This window comes from Rhinoraja longicauda, chromosome 25 (genome assembly GCF_053455715.1).
Source record: "Rhinoraja longicauda isolate Sanriku21f chromosome 25, sRhiLon1.1, whole genome shotgun sequence".
NCBI lineage: Eukaryota > Metazoa > Chordata > Chondrichthyes > Rajiformes > Arhynchobatidae > Rhinoraja > Rhinoraja longicauda.
This window is the reverse complement of record NC_135977.1, coordinates 20,581,116-20,605,285: the sequence shown is the minus strand read 5'-3', so window position 1 is coordinate 20,605,285 and position 24,170 is coordinate 20,581,116. Positions and strand designations below refer to the sequence as shown.

At 42.4% G+C, this 24,170-nt stretch overlaps 1 protein-coding gene across 1 annotated transcript in view; it reads right to left on the bottom strand.

The window, feature by feature from the left end:
* LOC144605913 (TBC1 domain family member 10A-like) overlaps positions 1–24,170 on the bottom strand; it is a 75,510-nt gene that overhangs the window by 38,451 nt on the left and 12,889 nt on the right. Inside the window, exon 2 of the mRNA XM_078421575.1 lies at positions 5,101–5,200. Coding sequence (XP_078277701.1) covers positions 5,101–5,200 — 100 coding nt within the window. The remainder of the gene's footprint in view (positions 1–5,100; positions 5,201–24,170) is intronic.

The window sequence follows — 24,170 nt, the reverse complement described above, 5'->3', positions numbered from 1 at the left end:
TCTCTCCCGAGATGCTGCCCGACCTGCTGAGTTACTCCAGCATTTTGTGAATAAATGCATTACTAAATAATGTCTATAAGGAGAAGCTCCAGAGCACAATCTTGTGACTAAGACAGATACGTTTAAGAAACATTACTGAATTCCTTTAGTGATAAAGGGAGATTAGAGAAATTGAGCATTTGAAATGTACAAAAATTATCATAGGCTGTTAACAGATTTTCTGTACAATTACATACAAATACTATAACTTTAACTTGTTCAATGTACCAATTGTGTATACTAATATTCTTTAAGGTGAAATCATTGTTAAAATTGTTTGACAAGACAGAAATTCATATACAGCAGCTCACATCAAGTGTATCATTACATGTCTCTGAAACCATGGCATGGATAAGCAATAAAAGTTAAGAGAAATTACTTTGAAAACCTTGAACAATAAAAGAACGGTCACCACGGGTCAATGCAGCCTACATAAAGGTCATTTATTGGCTGAAGCAGGTCTGGGTTTCAAATGCAACAAATAGTTTAAGACAGAGAAACTTTATAAGGCTAATTCACAAAGCAGTAAGACGACTGCCCACTAAACCTTCTTTCATATGTCCTTGGCCAAGTGTTTAGTGCTACAGCCAATGTTTAGTGCCAACCATTCAATGGAAAATACCAAACGCCAAGTTTAGTTTAGACAATAGACAATAGACGCGGGAAGAGGCCATTCGGCCCTTCGAGCCAGCACCGCCATTCAATGTGATCATGGCTGATCATTCTCAATCAGTACCCTGTTCCTGCCTTCTCCCCATACCCCCTGACTCCGCTATCCTTAAGAGCTCTATCTAGCTCTCACTTGAATGCATTCAGAGAATTGGCCTCCACTGCCTTCTGAGGCAGAGAATTCCACAGATTCACAACTCTCTGACTGAAAAAGTTTTTCCTCATCTCAGTTCTAAATGGCCTACCCCTTATTCTTAAACTGTGGCCCCTTGTTCTGGAACTGTGGCCCTTTGTTTAATATTGTTGTGTGTACAGGGGTACAGTTTGTATGCTATCTAGTCAGAGAAAAGAGTATGTGAAGAGACGGCATGATGTGTTCATGTAAAGGATAAAGGAAAGAGTACACAGCAATGCAAAATAATTATAAAACATGCTAACTTTGCAACAGTTTCCAGATAGTGAATGATTATTGTGAAATGAAAATTTAAAAAATGACTGAATGCTGGAAATTTAAAATAAAAACAGAAAATGTTAGTGTCATTCAGCATATCAGACAACATCTATGGAAAGAGTTAATGCTTCAGGTCAAAGAACTTGGAATGAGAAAACATGTTGGCCTTAAGGTTCAGAGTGGGTGGGGAAAGGAAGGCCAGATAGGATAAAGAGAATTGCTCTGCCAGGGCGAGGCCACATTACCAGGCTGTTGAAGTGACCTGGTTGATATACAAGAAACAAGCACAGACAAGCACAGAGAACATGGATAAGGGAAGGTAAAAAGCTGCAAAATACAGAGTTGCAAGAAATGCCCAGTAGGTTAGCCCATGCTGGTGGAGTCCAACATTCCTGATCAATCTCCTCAAGATTCCTCAGCATTATGCTGGAGAAGTGCCCCTCTTCTATGTCAGTCAGGCCTGGAATAGAATAACAGAGCTTTATTTGTCGTTCGGTACCGAAGTACCGAACGAAACTACCTAGCAGTCATAGAAAAAAAAAAGAACACAAGACACATAACCCCAACACAAACGTCCATCACAGTGACTCCAAACACCCCCTCACTGTGATGGAGGCAACAAAACTTCCCCTCTCTTCCCCACGCCCACGGACAGACAGCTCGTCCCCGACCGACCCGCACAGTCCCTGCACCGGGCACTGAAACGTCTCGCGGCCGAACCGGGCGATGAAAGGCCCGCGACCAAGCCTTGCGCAGCTAAGTCCCGCAGCCGAGCCGCACCAGCGGTGAAAAGTCCCGCAGCCGAGCCGCACCGGGCGGTGTTAAGTCCCGCAGCCGAGCCGCACCAGCGGTGAAAAGTCCCGCAGCCGAGCCGCACCGGGCGGTGTTAAGTCCCGCAGCCGAGTTGCACCGGGCGGTGTTAAGCCCCGCAGCCGAGCCGCACCGGGCGGTGTTAAGCCCCGCAGCCGAGCTGCACCGGGCGGTGTTAAGCCCCGCAGCCGAGCTGCACCGGGCGATGTAAAGTCCCGCAGCCGAGTTGCACCGGGCGGTGTTAAGCCCCGCAGCCGAGCTGCACCGGGCGATGTAAGTCCAGCGGCCAAGGCGCACCGGGATGTAAAGTCCAGCGGCCAAGCCGCACCGGGATGTAAAGTCCAGCGGCCGAGCCGCACCGGGGGATGTTAGGCCCCGCAGCCGAGCCGCACCCCGCGCCGTGAGGAAGAGAAAAGTTCCCCACCCACACCCAGGAATGACTATTCATTTAAATAAAGATTTCCAGCCTAGAATTCAGATGGAATTTGATTTGTGTTTTATTTCAATGCTTTAAATCATTAATATATTCATGCTTTAATGATTTTGCATTTTTAAATGTTTAATAATAAGCCTTGCTGGATAGCAGCCGTCCTGGGCGAGAGGGGGTCAACCTCGCTCTGTCCTCATCGTGCCCATAGCAGGGGCCTTGGCAAAAAAGAGGCACAGACAGGACTGGCAACTCAAACCAGCTTGATTTCACTGTTGTAGATCTCCCAATCCTTTACAGCATTTAAAGACATAGTAGTTCTCTAGGAGAATTATTTGTATATTTGGTGCTTAACCAACTTGCTGACAATACAAATGCTGAACACTCGAGATCCAACTGACCCAGCCCTTGATAAAAACAGACGTCAATAAAGGATCAGTTTCTCCCACAAGGATGACTAAATCTTTGATCAGTGAAAAGAATTGGTGCTTTGCTGTTGATTGCAAAATCTGAGCTACTGTCATTGGATATTGAACATTAAAAATTGATAAATCAAAGGCATCAAGTAATTGATTTTCCATTCTCTGTTTTATACGCTTGCTCAATGTTGATGACAAAAATATCGCCCAACTTGCATTTATTAGTTTATCAACCCATCACTTCTCCATTTTTGCATATTAGCACACAATTAATCCCCAACATTGAGCTATTTGAAGAAAAAAAATTAGACAAACGTCTCATAACAGATCAAATTGTAAAGCCATATTAGATCCATCAAGAATTTGGATTACTGAAAATGGCTCTACGATCTTTAAAAACAGATTGAGCTATGCAACTGGGGATAGTTCTATTCCTTCAGTTCTGCTTAGTAACCATGGCTACAAATGTCTAAATTCTGGCCAAGTTACACATCTGGTGAAAATAAATTACACTCATTCCATATTTAACTTTTCCTAGATGGTGATTTGGGTGGCAGTTGTTCCCTCCTCACAGTATGGAGAGTTCCTTTAGTTTCCAGTTGAAGCATATTGTACTTCCCTTAGAACACTTCAAAGTACAATTCCAAATAGCACTAAATTTGCCCCGTATATCTGATTCGGAAAATTGATAAACAGGATAAATGCAAACTCATCATGCCAGAAACAAATTATTCACTAATGCCAGAAACTCCTGTGGTACATTTAGCAGCAGCCACCATGAAGAGAATGATATCATACAAATGTGCGAGGAAAACATTAAAAGTTATGATCAATTAATTGTGCCGAGTCATTTCCCCATAGCGACTTGTGTGTCGGTGAAGGCACAAGAATCCAATTGCCAGACATCCTACAAAGTTATCCACCATGTAATTAGACAAAGAGACTACAAGTAGTTTGTGATGATTTAGCACATATCAGCCAAACAGTCACGGCTCCACTGTCTCACTGTCAGAACGAGGCCGCACACAAATTGGAGGAACAGCATCGTATATGTCGCTTGGGCAGCTTACAAGTATGAACTTTGATTTCCTTAATTTCAAGTAACACAGCATTCCCTCGCTTCCCCCTCCCCCACCCTAGTTGTTCTACTAGTTCCACTGTTTGCATCCTTGTATCCATTTGTTATCACCTCTTCCCCAGCCAACAATGGGCCATGATGGGTTCTACCCTTCCTTGGTCATTGTTGCCGGCCTGCTTTGTTGTGGCCTTTTCTTGCCTCTAGTTCCCTCCCCTCTACTTTCAGTCTGAAGAAGGGTCCCGACCCAAAACACCACCCACCCTTTTTCTCGAGAGATGCCACCGAGTTACTCCAGCACTTTGTGTCTATCTCAGTTGTGCTCCAATTACCACTTCATGAACAAGGGGAAGGAGAAGAACCATTATAATTTCCACTCCAAATTGACATTAACAACTCCAATTCTAAAATAAATAGAGGAATGACTATTCTTCCAAGTCCCTGCCCATTCTTGTTGAGTAGCACAGAAATCCAAAGGCCAAGTAACCACTGATACTAATGGAAACGTAACGAATGACGTGCAAGCAAATTCAGGAAATTAACAACTCTAAATATGAAGAGGAAGAACAACTATTAATGAAAAATAGGAAGATAAAAATAAATTATATTGCTCATGGGGTCAGAGACAACACCCAATTACAGTGCAGCACAAATATAGACATGGAAAATCAATTACACGACAACTCAACAGGTTAGAATGGAAAAAGATCTCAGAAGTGAGAACATCCTCAGGCTTTCAGATTTTTGTTGATCAATATCCCAACATTGTAATGTGACTCCACAGATTTTTAAGTGCCCATTTCATAAAACTTGAATCCCTAGTAGTATTATGGGAACAAAAGGCAAGACAGATAGGTCCGTTTTCATTTCTTGCCTTCTTTCACAAAAATGTGTATACATTTCTGAAATACTCATACCAGTTTGCATTAATGGCATGTGTCTAAAGTAGGAAAGCATAATTTCTTATTCATCCATGTAGCAGACTTATTTTAACACACACTTAAAAAATATTAATGCCCAGCTAAATAAAGACAATTAAAAAGCCCAAATTGGACTGAAAAAGGAGACATAACTGATAGTTTAAGAAGAATGTAGAAATTATAATGTATTTTTGTAAATTTGTATAAAAAATATAGCAAATTTTGCAACTTTTTAAAAATCCTACTCAGTGTCAGCAAAGGTACAGTATTCACCCCAAAACCAGTTTTACCTTCTTGTGCTTTTTAGCCATCCATTTGTCCCAGTTGTTCAACATGTCCAGCCATTTGGATTCCCGTTGCCGAAGTACCTCAGGTGGTATTTCAGGTTGCCTGGAAAAGATTTGCATATTACTCTTCAGACCGGAAGTTCATTTAAAGTTAAGAACGGTGGCACAGTCACAGACTCACTTTCAAAGATTGTGACGAGTGAGTAAATATCTAGAACTGCTTATTCAAATATTGCCAGAAGAGACTAAAGCACATCCAAAATGAGAGAGAGAAAAAAATGATGAAGACTTTAAAGATGCAATATTTAATGTGTTGACATGAAAGCTTAAACTAAAATATTATTTTAGGCACTGGAGCAAGGATTGCACTACGTAGAATTACGATTAAATTTAAAATGATAAATTTTGAAAGCATGTTCAATAGAAAAATTAAGCACTTATCCCATCTCTCAAATGTCAAAATATTGCACATTATCAAAGCAGCACTGGTACAAGATCTTACGCAGGCAAATACAGCAGCTATTTTATACAGCAAGATCTATGAATGAGCAGTTTATGGTGGCATTGGTGGAACGCTCTGGTACATTAGCTGGGCTTCAGAGTCTACAGATCTATTAATAGTTTCTCACATATTCCCACGATCCCTACAAAGAACAGCAGCTCCAACATTCAAAGGCAGTCCTCCTTCAGTACAGAAATACTTTAAAAGATTTAAGGAAAAAATTACGCACACAAGCACTATTTTTTTCAATGAGTATTCAGATGAATACAGATTTAAAATATCTAATCTACTTGCCAAAATAATGAAATTTCGCTCCAAGTGCCTAGACATATATTGGTAGCTAATTTCACCTTGCAAGTGATTCCATTCTACTTCATCTATTAATCTGGGCCATCCCAGATCTGATGAAATGTTACTGACAGTTCTGCCCGTCATATACCACTGTGAACAAAAAGACAGACACAGAAAGCTGGAGTAACTCAGTGGGTCAGGCAGCATCTCTGGAGAAAAGGAATAGGTGCCGTTTTGGGTCGAGACCTTTCTTCAGACTGAGAGTCAGGGAAAAGGGAAAAGAGGGATAGAGGGCAAAGGAATGGAAGATGGGGAAAAAAGCAATGATAATTAAGGAAAGATGGAGCCCATTGTTGGCTGTGGGATAGGTGATAATGAGTTGCACAGGCACTGAAAAACAACAGGATGACAGTGAAACTAGTACGATGACTAGGGTGGGGGAGGAACAGAGAGAGAGAGAGAGAGAGAGAGAGGGAATCCAATGTTCACATGAAGTTAGAGAAATTAATATTCATACCGCTGGGTTACAAACTGCCCAAACGAAATATGAGGTGCTTTTCCCCCAATTTACATTTGACCTCACTCTGACAATGGAGGTCATCTGCCGTTTCTTCCTACACATTGCACGCAAGATGTTTGGGAACTGTGTCCAGGTGATCTAGAGAATGGTCCAAGCTCAAAAGATGACATTTACTTTTTGATCTTAACGCACTTGTTTCAAATACGTTCTCTCAGTTGTTGCTTGTGGTGTATTGGTCTCGAACAAATAATAGATTATCTGGGCTATGTAAAAGTGGAGTGAGGAATTGTAGCTGCTGGACGCATCCACCACTGCTCCTGAACTAGTCATGACTTCTACTGACCATTTCTAACAGGAGCACATACAATCTGTTTCTTGCCTGCTTTGTTAGACTTTATATTCTACTCCTAATGCTACTAGATAACACACATCTACTTTTCCAACACAGTCCCATTTTCATATGCAGAAATATCTCTATTTTGCGATTGCTTCCTACTTTAGTGATTGTTAGCCCCATTGTTTCAAAGTGGGTTTGCATTAGTCAATACCAATACTAGGTGCATTTTAAAAGCTGAATTTGTCAAAGTATGATCTTTTTATTTTAAACTATAGAAAAAGGAACATTTTTTTCCTTGGTTTCCTACTGAATCAGAAGCCATATTAATTTACTTTATTAAAAACACATTTGAGAGTTTACATCGTTTATCACTTAACTTAACTGAAAGCAAGGATGTTTTACAGTCAAACAGGATGCCATGGCCGACAGAGAAAATACTAGCCATTTCCTTTTGCAGCATTATAAACACCATTTAACACAAATGAACTTTAAACAGAGTGCGAATTAAAACCCATTACTATTTTACTGAAATGTATGATCGTTCTGACTTAATGTTTATAGCAGGACTATAACTGTAATTCCCTTGGCTGGATAACTGACTCACATGAAAGGCATCCTGCTCTCCTCACAACAAAACAAAATGTCGGCGATTTAAATCAATCCAACACCTGCATTATGGTAAACTTGGCACTGGATTATTTGATCTTCTCCAGCTTTGAAATAAGTTCATAAATCATAGGACCAGAATTGGGCCACTCAGCCCATCGAGTGGACTCCGCCATTCAATTATGGCTGATCTATCTTTCCCACCCAACCCGATTCTCCTCCCTTCTCCCCATAACCTTTGACACCCTTACCAATAAGCTTATGATTGTGCCTGGGAGACAGTGTCTCCTGAATTTGAGTCTCATGAATGGGCGGCACAGAGGTAGTTACTGCCTCACAACATCAGAGGCCCGGGTTTGATCATGACTACAGGTGCTGTCTGTACGGAGTTTGTACGTTATCCTCGTGACCTCTTGGGTTTTCAGAAGGAAGCAGAGGGTAACAATAGCAGCTTTATTTTCCAGTCTGAAGGCCCGTGATCAGTGGTGTGCTTTCAGAGCAGGTGCTCGAACCATTTTGTTTGTCATGTATATCATTAGATGAGAATGTATAAGGCATTGTTAGTAATTTTGTAGATGACACGAATATGTGGTATCATAGACAGTGGGGAAGGTTATCAAGATTTATAGAGGGATCTTAATCATCTGGGTAAGTTGGCCGAAGAATGGCAAATGGAGTTTAATTTAAATAACAGGTATAACAGAGCTTTATTTGTCGTTCGGTACCGAAGTACCGAACGAAACTACATAGCAGTCATAGAAAAAAAAAGAACACAAGACACATAACCCCAACACAAACGTCCATCACAGTGACTCCAAACACCCCCTCACTGTGATGGAGGCAACAAAACTTCCACTCTCTTCCCCACGCCCACGGACAGACAGCTCGTCCCCGACCGACCCGCACAGTCCCCGCACCGGGCGCTGAAACGTCTCGCGGCCGAACCGGGCGATGAAAGGCCCGCAACCAAGCCTTGCGCAGCTAAGTCCCGTGGTCGAGCCGCACCGGGCGATGTCAAGTCTGCAGTCGAGCCGCACCAGCGATGAAAAGCCCCGCAGTCGAGCTGCACCGGGCGATGTTAAGCCCCGCAGCCGAGCTGCACCGGGCGATGTTAAGCCCCGCAGCCGAGCTGCACCGGGCACTGTTAAGTCCAGCGGCCAAGCCGCACCGGGATGTAAAGTCCAGCGGCCAAGCCGCACCGGGATGTAAAGTCCAGCGGCCGAGCCGCACCGGGATGTAAAGTCCAGCGGCCGAGCCGCAGCGGGCGATGTTAGGCCCCGCAGCCGAGCCGCACCCCGCGCCGTGAGGAAGAGAAAAGTCTCCCCCCCCCCCCCACACCCACCCCCACCCACCCACACCACCACCCCCTCCCACACATACACAACCAAAAAATATATATAAAAACCATCCCAGTGAGAATTGTTGCATTCTTGGAAGTTAAACAGTAGGGCTCGAGAATGTTGTAAAACAAAATGACTGTGGAGTACAAATACATACATAGTTTCCTGAAAGTGGTGTCACAGGTGGACAGGGTGATGAAGGTGGCTTTTGGCTAGTTGCTTTTCGTCAGTAAGTACACAGAGTATACAATTTGGGTGTTACTTGCAGTTGTACAAGATGTTGGTGCGGCCGCATTTGAAGAATACTGGTCAGTTTTGCAGGAAAGATGCCTTTGAGTTGGAAAGAGTGCAGAGAAGGTTTAAGAGGTCGCTGCCAGGATTCGAGGGACTGGGTTATACAGGGAGGTTGGGCAGACAAGGACTTTATTCTTTGGAATAAGACTGATCCTATCAGGGTGCATAAAATCATGGGAGTGAATGCAATCTCATTTCCAAGGTGAGAGAATCAAATAGTTGAGGACATACGTTTAAGGTGAGACGGGAGATTTAATAGGAATTCAAGGGACACCTTTTTCTACACAGAAGGTGTTGGGTATATGGAATAAGCTGTCAAAGGAAGTGTTTGAAGCAAGTACAATAACAGTATTTAAAAAGACACCTGGACAGGTACATGGAGAGGAAAGATTTAGAGGGATATGGGTCAATCACAGGCAATTGGAGCTAGCTTGTATCGCATCTTGGTCGATGTGGACATGTTGGACCAGAATCCTGTTTCCTGTATTTTTCTAAGTCAGCAGTCAACTGATGAGCACAGCTACATTGATAAAATGTGAATGGTATATCCATCAGATTACTAGCTTGTAGAATTAGCTGCAGTGTTTTCAGTCATTATGCTGAAAAGTGTTGAGGTTCAGTCAATGGTATTCCCTTGCCTTGAATTACTAGAATGACTCAACCTTGTTAAGCATCGGGTAAATGTAAATGACAAACTCCAGGCATTCCCAGGAACAAACCCACTAATGGAGTCAAGATGGATTACAGACAATGCAGCCATGCTGTAATCCCCACCCTCCTGATGCTCAGAACCTAGTTGAGGATTCAGCCCTCAACTGTTGCTCAGTGTTTAAGTGATCTCATTGCCACATGGTTCAGTGCAGAACCAATGAAGCGATGTGCAAATACTGCCTGAGGACCGGGGGGGGGGGGGGGGGGGAGAGCAAGACACGCACCCTATACAGCACAGCGAGTGCGACTAGCACCACCTGCCTCTTGTTGTTTGGACCTCCAACATCATATTCATCACCCCCTGTGAGATGTGATGGATGCTACCCTCTCCTTTTCTCTTTGTTTGGCTACACAGTTCAATGGTGATCACTGGCCCCAGGAAAGTCTAAAAATAAAATCCTAAAAATATTAGAATATAGAAATATCAAATGCTTCTTTTGTTACACTTGGAACACACAATTTTGTCAAATTCTTTGAGATTTAAATACATGTTAATAAATTAAAAGCAAAAGACTCCAAGCTCCAACCAATTGTAACAGCTCATCTTTACTAAAGAGGTACCAAAGATTTTAAGTAAATACTTTTGTATGATATGGAGAAGAGCTTATTTCTGATATTCAGAACTTATAACCAGAGTGAGAAGTGCTCTTGAGATTGTGCAGTAGATACTGGAAATAAAAATATTTAAGTTAAAACATAGAACAAATTCAGATGAAATATATAGGATGGAACTGCAGATGCGGGTTAATACCAAAGATAGACACAAAATGCTGGAGTAACTTAGTGGGTCAGTCAGCATCTCTGGAGAAAAGGAATATATGCTATATTCAGTTGCTTCTTAAAGTGACAAAATAGAACTTAAGACAAGAATATTTTCAGTCGTTTAAAATAATTGAAACCATTTGCCTTAGCACACTGCAAAACAAGCAATTGCAATGGCCAACAATATTATTAGCTCGTCGCAAGCTACCACTAACTACCAAAGCAAAAGCTTAATTCGGGACCTTTTGACATAAGGCCAAGATAGGCAATGGCTAAATGCTGGACTTAAGGGCCTGTCCCACTTAGGCGATTTTTTTGGCGACTGTCAAAGTCGTAGAGATCGCCAAACTTTTCTTTTTCCCGACGACAATGACCACGACAATGCCAAGTCAGGTCGAGATTACAGCGTCTTCTAAAACATCACGAAAATTCCCACGCTGTCAATGCTTCTCCGGCGTCCTGGTTTTCACTGAAATCACTGACAAGTCGGTAAGTACTTGAGAGTTTTGAACTATAACACCTTGTATGGGTTACTTAAAAACCAAGCTTCACTGTAACAAGGAATAAACTGGATTTACTTCCAGTTTACTAAGAGCTGTATTAAAAAAAATTAAAAAAATTAAGTGGTTAAGTGAATTTTTGTGAAATGTGTGTGGGCATTCTTTGAAAATGTAAGGGAGATGTATATCTGGTTTATTCACAAAATGCTGGAGTAACTCTGCAGGTCAGGCAGCATCTCGGGAGAGAAGGAATGGGTGACGTTTCGTATATCTGGTTTCTGGGTTCCATATCTGGGTGTGGAGCTCACTTTAAATGTAATGGCTGAGGCCAAAAACATTGCGAAAATTCCCAAGCTTACCTGACCGTCAAACTGTCGCCTCCAATCTACCTGTCAGATGTCCTGACGATAAGTAAATTAGTTAAACACAAGCATTTTATGGTATTTTGAAATGACTTTACTTATTTTAATATTATGTGCTTCTAAATGCATCTTAAGAGAACCTATCAAACCCGGGGACAGCGTGCGACAGCGACCGCAATAAGCAACGATACCTGGCGACAAGCCAGCTGTCGCCGAGAAATTTCAAACCGTTTGATTTCTCAGCGACGCGCCGAGATCCACTACGATCTTTGGAAGACTCCTCACGATCATGCCTGCGACACCCCGGCGAACTGTCGGCGACAGCCTAGTTGCCGGCAGTCGCCTTAAAATCGCCTAAGTGGGACAGGCCCTTTACTTACAAATTTACAATTCAGACATATTTTCTACCCTTTTAGACCAAGATACTACTACCAGGCAAAGATCTTTATGGGCAGCTTCCACTTAAATCCCCACAAGGTACACGTTATATTCTTCGCACTTTAAAGTGTACAACTACAAAGAGCAACTTATAACAAGCTCCAGTCTTTTGTGAAAACGTCACTTATTCCTTCTCTCCTGAGATGGTGCCTGACCCGCTAGAGTTACTCCAGCCTTTTGTAATACCCTCGATTTGTACCAGCATCTGCAGTTAGTTTCCTACACAACAAATAACAAGCAGTCATTTCCTCAAACAGCATCCCCTACATTCACGAGGGTGACTGCCAACAAATAAAGTGCATTATTTAATATTTGACCACTTCTGTTCCAGAAACAAGCATCAGCTTGCAAAATCCACTGAATTTGATCATACTGAAGTTCTCAACCTCATTTTTCTATTTAATTAAATAATACAAGCTCATGAATAAAGGTAACCCTCTCAATGAAAGGTTTAGAACATTTAAAGATTAAATTGTCTTAATTGAAAATAACTGGACACATTAAGATAGCACCAAGCTTACGATGTCCAACCTGACAGAACTAAATGTGATAAAAAGAGACTGCAGATGCTGGTTTATACCAAAGATAGATACAAAATGCTGGAGTAACTCAACGGATCAGGCAGCATCTCTGCAGAAAATGGATAGGTGTCATTTCAGGTAGGGACACTTCTTCAGACTCACATCTGAAGGAGGGTTTCGACTTGAAACAGGGTGATACAATTGATGGTGATACAATTTCTGGATATTATTTTCCAATATTGTGAACTGCAAAGATTCCTAACTTTCAGCCAACAATTCCTACATCGCTTGTTGGTCAGATCATCCAAACAAATTTCCACCATCAATGTGTGCCGCTAGGAAAATTGGGCAACCTTGCCAGGCATTGAACAGGACATTGATGCCACTCAACAGCAATACATGGGGAGGTGATGTGACTGGATCTCAGGCAAGCGCACCGACAATGCAACTTCCTGTGTTTCACATAACATTGGCGTGGAAATCCATGGAGAAGTTTTCTGTCAGTGTTTTTATGGAGTGGAGCAAGATTGAATACACAGGCAATCCAAAAAGGAAAGCTGAGAAACCTCAGATTTCTACAATCATCTGAATGGAAGCAAAAGTTTAATAAAGTTTATATACTTTTTTTTAAAGTTAGTAGCAGCTTGTAACAATTTACTTGCACAAAATACATCTGTCTTTCTGGAAACTGGGTAAATTACATAGATTAATAGTAGCTTATTTATATTCCACAACTATCTCTGCAACATCACAATCAGGACTAAAGACCGAGAGATTCCAATTCCTGGCATGGCTCATACAATCAACCTACAAGTCAGAAGGCAATCTGACTTGCTACCTTAAAACCAGAAGGAAGCCATGTATTGTCGTTTGTTCCAGCTAATGTGAAGACTGGCCAATCCAACCCATTCCTGTTTGCATGTTGCAATTAAAAATAAAAATACGCATTCTCTTTTTCCATCTCTTCTCCTTCAAAAGAAGATTTTTAAACTAAATGTGATGACTAAGCTTTGTTAAAATCAAGGGACATAACAGGCCAAAGCTGCTGGAAACTGGAGCAAAGAACAAACTGCTGGAGGAACTCAACGGGTCAGGAAGCATCTGTGAATGCAAAGGGATAGTCAACGATTCGGGTCAAGATCCTACATCAGTCCCAGCACTCATTCTAAATCTCACGTTCCTTAGGAGTGAAGGATAAATTAATCTAAAATAAGTATCTCAGGGAGATAGCCTCAGTCGCTATTTTTAAAAGAAAAGGGAATGGTATGGGTGGAGATTTTAGTAACAAGTAGGGTTGGAAGCAGTTCAAATGAAGCATCATACATGTTCAACAGTAAACTCTTGGTTACTGTTATCAAGTTTATCAGTATTATCAAGTTTAGTGTGAAATAATGGCCAGGAGATGGTGATAGATATGGTCAGTACTTTCAATTAACAAAACTACTACTTATTTGGAACTGGATATTGGAACCAATAATAACGTTCATCTCTTCAGACTATTTTCCATTCTTGCCAGAACTTCGTACTTATCAATGAAGTTCTGGCAAGAATGGAAAATAGTCTGAAGAGATGAACGTTATTATTGGTTCCAATATCCAGTTCCAAATAAGTAGTAGTTTTGTTAATTGAAAGTACTGACCATATCTATCACCATCTCCTGGCCATTATTTCACACTAAACTTGATAATACTGATAAACTTGATAACAGTAACCAAGAGTTTACTGTTGAACATGTATGATGCTTCATTTGAACTGCTTCCAACCCTACTTGTTACTAAAATCTCCACCCATACCATTCCCTTTTCTTACCCAAAATGGCGGCGCTGCCCTAGCAGCTGCGGCTTACCTGCGGTCCGTTTGTCTCTGTGTTTTGTTGTGTTTTTTTGGTCTTAATTGTAGTTGTGATGTCGTGTTTTTGTGTTTGTGTATTATGTGTGTATGTGGGGGGGAGGGGGGGGAACTGTTTAATTGTAAATGTGTCCCTTCCGAACGGAGACCCGACCTTTGTTTTCTGGGTCGGGTCTCCGTTCCTGCCGCGGCCTACCATCGGCCCAACTCCTGGAGCTGGCAACCTCCAGGGCTCCGGTTCGCAGAGCCCGCGGACCCGACTCACCATCAGCGGAGCTGGCCGTCCTCGGAGGCTGCGGGAGCGGCTGCGACTCGCCATAGGCTCGGGCCGCGTGGATGCCGACATCGGGAGCTCCGACAGCGTATTCGCCCGCCCCGGATCGCGGGGCTTGGGTCGGCCCGCCGCGGACATTTCACCGTCTGGCGCGGCCTGAAATAGGCCGCGGGATTTTTCTCTGCTCGGCGGGGGCTTCAATGTCGGGAGCCACGACTGCCCCGACGTGCAGCAACAGCGGCAGCGTGTTCGACCGCACTGGATCGCGGGGCTTGGGTCGGCCCGCTGCGGACCTTCCACCGGCTGGCGCGGCCTGGAACGTGGCAACGACACCAGCCTGACCGCGGGGGAAGACGGCAGAGGAAGGGAAAAGACATTCTGGCCTTCCACCACAGTGAGGAGGGGACTGGAGGAGACTCACTGTGATGGATGTTTCTTTTTTTGTGCGTTGGGTGGGGTTGTGTAATTTGCTTGTTTTGTTGCTTTTATTATTGGACTGTGGGTGACTAAATTTCGTCCAAAAAACTTGTGGCACCGTGCTGGTGTCTGGCCTGCAGAGACAGATGCTGGTGAGCTGGGATGAGCAGGGATATTAAGGGGAGATAAAGATGAATCTGAGGTTCCAAAGTCTCAACTAGAAAACTTGCAAATATTTGCATATATGAGCAACTACCTGAAACATAGAAACATAGAAAATAGGTGCAGGAGTAGGCCATTCGGCCCTTCGAGCCTGCACCGCCATTCAATATGATCATGGCTGATCATCCAGCTCAGTAGCCTGTACCTGCCTTCTCTCCATACCCCCTGATCCCTTTAGCAAAAAGGGCCACATCTAACTCCTCTTACCTCAACTACCTTACTGGCCTCAACTACCTTCTGTGGCAGAGAATTCCACAGACTCACCACTCTCTGTGTGAAGAAATGTTTTCTCATCTCGGTCCTAAAAGACTTCCCCCTTATCCTTAAGCTGTGACCCCTGGTTCTGGACTCCCCCAACATCGGGAACAATCTTCCCGCATCTAGCTTCTCCAACCCCTTAAGAATTTTATATGTTTCTATAAGATCCCCCCTCAGTCTTCTAAATTCCAGCGAGTACAAGCCCAGTCTATCCAGTCTTTCCTCATATGAAAGTCCCGCCATCCCAGGGATCAATCTGGTGAACCTTCTCTGTACTCCCTCTAAGGCAAGAACGTCTTTCCTCAGGTTAGGAGACCAAAACTGCACACAATACTCCAGGTGCGGTCTCACCAACTGCAGCAGAACCTCCCTGCTCCTAAACTCAAATCCTCTTGCTATGAATGCCAACATACCATTCGCTTTCTTCACTGCCTGCTGCACCTGCATGCTTGCTTTCATGACTGGTGCACCATGACACCCAGGTCACGTTGCATCTCCCCTTCTCCCAATCGGTCACCATTCAGGTAATACTCTGCTTTCCTGTTCTTGCCGCCAAAGTGGATAACCTCACATTTATCCACATCCAAAGTGGATAACCTCACATTTATCCACATAACCTCACATTTATCCACATGAAGTGACCTGTGCACATAATGAAATGAAATTGGCCATGCTTTTTCATTTGTACTGCCTACAGTCACTACAATGCTTTATCAGAAGGCACCTGCCAAAACATGAACACATTTACCTCCGTAAAACAAGGAAAAGTGTTCAACTCAACGTCCTATCACACCATATAACCTATTTTAAGTCTATTATTAAAAACTTAATAAATCTGCCATCTTTACTGAGTTTGGTACTGTACTGTCTTCAGACTCACCAAGGTGGTCAACTTTTAATTATGTCGGGGAAATTAAGGATGGACAATGAATGCCAGGATTTCCAGTGACATCCACATATCATGAATGAATTTTCTTTTAAACCGGAGATCTGAAATTTTCCAATTTAACATGAAGTATCAGAAACAAACTATAAATATCTCTATGTGTATCTCTAAGGAACTGCAGATGCTGGTTTAAACCAAAGATAGACACAAAATCCTCGAGTAACTCAGCAGGACAGGCAGCATCTTTGGAGAGAAGGAATGGGTGATGTTTTGGGTCGAGACCCTTCTTCAGGCTCTCTATATCTCTATACTGGATTTTAATTGCATTTGTAAAACAGAATCATTTTATCAGAAGGTGCCTTTAAAGTTTTGGAAATTAACTCTTGAAGTGCAAATCAGCCAATGAAGCCTTAACCACTTTCTGAGAAGCAGATTGTTTCAATGCATATCTGAGAAAATGTAACCTATCATGCCACCTTTGAGTCCTTCAATCCCTTACTTTCATATCCGTTATAATCTCATACTATATCTCGCACTCCGATACCTTACTCTCATAAATCTGTCTTTTTATCCTCGTGTTTAGTATTAAAAAAATTTAAGGAACTGTCTGATAGTACAAACTAGCTCATTACTGTCAAGCTCAAAATGACTTAGAAATTTCTCATATCCATTCCCGATTTCATGGCAAAAAACTATAACCTCAATGACTGTACCATACCTAAAATCATCCTGATGAACTTTAACTGTAATCTTTCCAAGGGCTTAACCTTTTCAAAAGATTGTGCACAAAAATGGAATAGCACAGCAGAGGGTTTTCCACAGGTATGCAAAGGTTCACCATTATATGCACCCCCTCTTCAATTCTCCCATCTCAAGTTAAGCATCCTTAATAATCGCCTCAATTTTTCCTATCAGTTAAGGACACAAATGTGCATTTAACTTCCACTCAAAATATTGTTGAGATTATATTACCGGTCACCGTGACGTTTCCAGAGAGTTCAGCACCTTATCAGAACTTAGTAAATGCAGTTTGATGCAGGTATCCATCCATCTCACCAAGCCGTCTGTTTCCCTGAAGCATGTTACCATCACATTCATTGTAACAGGTTTCATCTGCACAATGAATTTCAGCTTTATTTACATTTGAATCACAACACTGTTTCAAAGAATAACAAATGCACAACAGAAGGGTTGGGAAATGAGTGCACATACCATCTAAATGGCAAACCAAACTTCCAAAATTATCAAAAAGACCCAAGGAAATATTACATAACTAGAATAATCAGTCAATAATATTAAATCACAGCTACTACTGGACTTCCTGCAGAGGCCATCCACACTTCTAATTAAGGAGGCCATGCGCAGTTGCAAGTCTTCCGACAAAGACAGGTACAAGAACCTACAGATGCTGCAATCTGGACCAAAACACAAACTATTGACCCACTGAGTTCCTCCAACCGTTTTTAAAAATGAAAATAGTACGTGTAGCTCCACCCCCAGAAGTGCTTGGACAACACATATTCTATCATCAACCGTCACATCAAAACATTGTCAACCTCTCTCACAAATAAAATTAATCAAAATCATCATTATTATGAGTGCGACTTAGGGAAGTTTAAATGTCAAGTGAGGGGGGGGGGGGGGGGGGGGAGACAAAGCAGGAGTGTGGCTGATGGGAAAGTCAAGGTAAATATAAATGTTAAAACAAGCAAGTTTAGCTTGCCAGTACAACAGGAGCAAGACAGTGAATGAGGGAGGTCTGATAGACCAGACTATTTATTTTAATACCCTGATGGGTATGGCAACTAACTCAGACCCACCATGAAGATTCATTTCCTTTCAACATCTAACCATTAACGTCAAGAACGCCTCACCTAGTCCAAGTGACATTAAGGAGGCTTGCACATCATTTAGAAATGCTAACCTTAAACTTCCAAATACACATAATTGGTTAATTGAATGTCAATATTTGTCTTTTCCCATCCTTAGGACCACACCTCACATTAAGGTGTGCCTGGCATTTAAAAAATCTAAGTTAGATGTTACATCCTCAGTTTCAAAATAATGGGAATAGGCTTATTTTAGAATGCACAGAAATGCTCTCTCTTATCTCTGACAGTAACAGAAAGAATCAATTCAGAATATGAACCAACTAAACTTCAATGAAAGCAGTCATCAACTGCATACACATACATTCAGTAGGAAGGAACAACGTAGGAAGAATACATTGTTTCTTCCCCATTTCCTCAACCACTATAAGCCTGTTGGTAAAATTAGTCAAGTCAAGTCAAGTCAAATTTATTTGTCACATCCACGATGTGCAGTGAAATGAAAGTGGCAATGCCTGCGGGTTGTGCACAAAAAGAATTACAGTTACAGCATATAAATAAAGTTAATAAGTTACTATTATTGTCGACAAAAATTTAGTCTCTGGGGTTATAAAAGTTGACAGTCCTGATGGCCTGTGGGAAGAAGCTCCGTCTCATCCTCTCCGTTTTCACAGCGTGACAGCGGAGGCGTTTGCCTAATCGTAGCATCTGGAACAGTCCGTTACTGGGGTGGCAGGGGTCCCTCATGATCTTGCTTGCTCTGGATCTGCACCTCCTGATGTATAGGTCCTGCAGGGGGACGAGTGTAGTTCCCATGGTGCTTTCTGCCGAACGCACTACTCTCTGCAGGGCTATCCTGTCCTGGGCAGAGCTGTTCCCAAACCAGACTGTAATGTTGCCGGACAGGATGCTCTCTACAGCCCCAGAGTAGAAGCAATGAAGGATCCTCTGAGACACTCTGAATTTCCTCAGTTGTCTAAGGTGGTAAAGGCGCTGCTTAGCCTTACCCACCAGTGCGGCAATGTGCGTTGCCCACGTCAGATCCTCTGCGATGCGGACTCCCAAGTATTTGAAACTGCTCACCCTATCCACAATAGACCCATTTATCTCCAGTGGCGTGTACGTCCTTGGATGTTTAGCCCTTCTGAAGTCCACAATCAGCTCCTTTGTTTTAGTGACATTCAAGAGGAGGCTATTGTCCTGACACCAGAGTGCCAGATCAGCCACCTCCTCCCGGTAGGCCTTCTCATCGTTGTTGGAGATCCGGCCCACCACCACAGTGTCATCAGCAAACTTGATGATGGAGTTTGAGCTGAACCTGGCCCCACAGTCATGTGTGTACAGGGAGTACAGTAGGGGGCTAAGGACGCAGCCCTGGGGGGATCCTATGTTCAGGGTGAGGGAGCTAGATGTGTGTTCCCCCATCCTGACCACTTGGGGCCTGGCAGTGAGAAAGTCCAGGACCCAGGCACACAGAGGGGTGCTAAGCCCCAGTTCCAGCAGCTTCTCAACCAGTCTGCTGGGGACTATTGTGTTGAATGCTGAACTAAAGTCAATGAACAGCATCCTCACATAGCCCCCCTATCACATAGCCCATTATCCAACTAATAAGAATGTTGGTAGGGAAAAAAAATGTTGGTAGGGGTTCGATCCAAAACCAGAGCAAGAAAGGGGACTGGCTTAAATTCAATTCTGCACACAGGTCACGCTCACCAAAGTGGCAACACAGCCACAAGGAGACGTTGGACAAACTTGAATTATTTTCTTCGAAACAGAGGAGGCTGAGGGGAGACATGAGAAATATATAGAATTATAAGAGGCAGTCTTTTATAGTGTCTTTTATGCAGAGCCAATTAGAGAGCACAGACAGACAGAACCCTTTTCTCAGGATTGAAATACCAAAGACTAAAGGGCACAGCTATAGGTGGACAGGTAGTTTCTCACTTACACAGAGTGGTGGGTGCCTGGAACTCGCTGCCAGGGCCACGCTAGATTAGGATAAGTGGCTTTTAGATAGCCACGTGGATATGCAGGAAATGGAGGGATATCAATCATATGAAGGCAGATGAGATTTTTGTGGCATCGTGTTTGGCACAAACATTGTGGGCTGAATGGCTTGTTCCTGTGTTACATTTTTCTATGCGCAGGAAAGAATTGCAGATGCTGGTTTAAATCAAAGGCAGACACAAAATGCTGGAGTAACTCAGCTGGACAGGCAGCATCTCAGGACAGAAGGAATGGGTGACGTTTCGGGTCGAGACCCTTCTTCAGACTGATGTCAGGGGAGTTGGCGGGATTCTTCTATGCTCTATCTTATAAAAGAATCCAACAAATATCTTAATACCACAGCTTGAAGTTCCAGAACTTGAAAAATACTATTTTGATCTCGAACTCAAAGCAGAGACAACACACAATTAAGACTTAATCCATTCATGTTTTAAAGTATTCATTTCTGCCCCACCCATTAATTTTGTGGGTTTTGCCACAACATGCAACATGGAAGAAAGTCAGACACCCAGATTCGATTACTACATTTTGTTCTGTTGAAGGGTTACTGACTGAAATATTAGTTCCATTTCTCTCTCTGCCGTTGCTGCCAACATTTGCGTCATGTTTTATTTCAGCTCATTCCCAAGGTTTGCGACAAGTTGGTCCACATTAAGTGAATATATTTTAGTTAAGTGTACTACAGTTATAAGTGCATTTAACAGGCAACTTCAACGGAGCCATGAAAACAGATGAAAATGCAAACACACTGTCACAGAAACCACATGGCCACCAACTACCCACGTCACAAAAGGATTTAGTCTTGATTCCAAATCTTTCCATTTTAATGCAACGCAGCTGGGAATAATATCAGTGATATTACTTCACCAAATCATTCCAAGTAATTGGGGTTAGCAAAAGTTACTAAAAGGGAAGGAGAAAAACAGTACTTTGATTCAATTTATCACAGAAATTCCAGTTAATCACAAAAGTGCAAAGGTAGTGTAGGAAAATAACTGCAGATGCTGGTACAAATCGAAGGTATCACAAAACGCTGGAGAAACTCAGCAGGTCTGGCAGCATTTCAGGATAGAAGGAATGGGTGACGTTTTGGGTCGAGACCCTTCTTCAGACTGATGTCAGGGGGGTGGGACAAAGGAAGGATATAGTCAAGTCAAGTCAAGTCAATTTATTTGTATAGCACATTTAAAAACAACCCACGTTGACCAAAGTGCTGCACATCTGACTAGGAAAAAAAACAAAACATACAGTGGCATGCAGCCAAACACAACGGCGCGGCCATCTTGAACAAAATGTTAATTCAATCACCCACAGTCCAACAACAAAAGCATTAAATAAGCATCAAAATTACACCCCCAAAAAACCCCCATATAGGTGGAGACAGGAAGATAGAGGGAGAACTGGGAAGGGGGAGGGGAAGAGAGGGACTTCACTCAGTCCGCCTTAACCAACCTGACCTTCGCTCAGTCCGCTTTAACCAACCTGACCTTCGCTCAGTCCGCCTTAACCAACCTGATCTCCCGGTGGCTGAGCAATTCAACTCCCCCTCCCATTCCCAGTCTGACCTTTCTGTCATGGGCCTCCTCCAGTGCCATAGTGAGGCCCACCGGAAATTGGAGGAACAGCACCTCATATTTCGCCTGGGCAGTTTGCAGCCCAGTGGTATGAACATCGACTTCTCCAACTTCAGATAGTTGCTCTGTCCCTCTTTTCCCCTCCCCTTCTCCCTCTATCTTCCTGTCTCCACCTATATCCTTCCTTTGCCCCACCCCGACATCAGTCTGAAGAAGGGTCTCGACCCGAAACGTCACCCATTCCGTCTCTCCTGAGATGCTGCCTGACCTGCTGAGTTACTCCAGCATTTTGTCATACCTTCGAAAGTGCAAAGGTAATTCAACCAACTGGCTGCAGGACCTTAACCATAAGGTGGGAATTCATAATTGTTTGGGGTAGCTGTGAGATAGCATAATGGGGTTAAGAGAGCAATAGAGGAAATTACTGATGCATGATTTCCACTGAAACTCAAAAGCTAGGATTCATAATCATCTCATTTTTTCTCTCAATTTCAGCATTTCTATTATATTAATATCCATAAATTCCATCCTCTCCCAAGCATCATTAATAACAAAAATGGAGTACAGGTCCGGGCTAGTTATATATCTAGAGTAGTTTGGGTTCCAGAAATTTTAGGAAGATTTGGCTCTGACAAAGTCAGAGTCATACAGCTGGTTGCAGGTCTTTCAGCTCAACTCAACCATGCCTATCAAGATACCACATCTAAGCGAGTCCCATTTCCCCACATTTGGCTTAAATCCATCCAAACCTTTCCTACCCATGAACATTTCCAAGTACCTATAGCAACTACCTCCTCTGGCACCTCATTCCGCTTACCCATCACCCGCTGAGTGATAAAAAGTTATTTTCCATACTTGCCTTAAACTAATGTCCTCTGGTTCTTGATTGCCCTACCCTGGGTAAAAGGCTGTGTGTTCACCTTTATCTATTCCCCTCGTGATTTATCACATAATTCTACAATTACACACAAAAATAAAAATCCAAATTAAAATAACTACAACCCAAAACAAAATCCAAGCCACCACTATATCACTTCCTTTTAAAAATCTGTATGAAGTAGGTTGTACCAGTTGAAGACAAAATGAAGAAATGCATTTACTATTAACAGACCAAAGTTCAGAATTTCTCTTCAACTACCCACTGTGAAGTTTTACATTATAATTATTGTACCACTGTTTGCACCACAAGATGTTGACAATACATTAAATAATTTCTTCTTCTACCAACAGAAGTACAATATAAAGTGGAAGTATCAATAAGAACAGGTTGAAACTCAGTTCTGTTAGTCCACAATGTTTTTTTCATAATGCTTCAGATGGATTAAAAAGCGATCCAATATTTGGTTTTTAACTTGCTACACAATTCATTGCTATGGTGAACTAAAGATTCTATGTTGGGAAAATGTGACCATTTGGAAAGTTATATGCCAAAATCAGCATGAGGTCTGGCAACATGAAACTCATGGCACATGATGATCACATTCTGTGTCAATTATAATGGGTCTAATTCATCACTAACCCTCCTCTTTCAAGGTTAAAGTTACATTAGTGATTTTGTGACTAACATGCTTTAGTCAAGTCGAGAATCAAGAGTGTTTTATTGTCATATGTCCCGAAACTGAAAAAAATAGCAAAAGTAGATAAATGTAGATCTAGCTTATAGCTAACTAACTTGTACAAAGGTGACTAATGTGCCGGATGTTTGGTTGGAATCTATTGTTCCAAATTTCTCAGCAATCCAATACCTTACATTGTAATGCAATTAAGACGATTATATGGGAGCCTTTAAAAAGGCAAAATTTATTCTGATATACTTCACAATTGAGAATAATGTGAACTACAAAAGTTGGGAAATTAAGAAATTATAACCAAATATGCCATTCAATAATCGAATGATATACCAAGATTGAAGGAATTTCAGTGGAAGAATGTTGGTAGGGAAGATATTTGTCCATACAGCCACGAACATAATGCTCATTGGTTAGATGCCAACAGGAACTAACAGTGGCAAGGGTGGTAAATTAATAGGACTTAGTGAAGATATTGCATAATGCTTATCATATGAAGAATTGGCATGCTTCAGAATGTTCAGGAAGGCTGGTAATTGGAGAGGAAGAACTAGCTGAGACAGTAGTCCTAATAATGGGCGGCACGGTAGCGCAGCGGTAGAGTTGCTGCTTTACAGCGAATGCAGCGCCGGAGACTCAGGTTCGATCCTGACTACGGGTGCTGCACTGTAAGGAGTTTGTACGTTCTCCCCGTGACCTGCGTGGGTTTTCTCCGAGATCTTCGGTTTCCTCCCACACTCCAAAGACGTACAGGTATGTAGGTTAATTGGCTGGGTAAATGTAAAAATTGTCCCTAGTGGGTGTAGGATAGTGTTAATGTACGGGGATCGCTGGGCGGCACGGACTTGGTGGGCCGAAAAAGGCCTGTTTCCGGCTGTATATATATATGATATGATATGATATGATAAGCAATACAAAGCTAATAGTAAAAGTGCCCATTGGTTCCTACCTAGTTGAACTTTCTCAACAGTTTTGTATCTGTATCTAAACCAGCATGTAACAATGA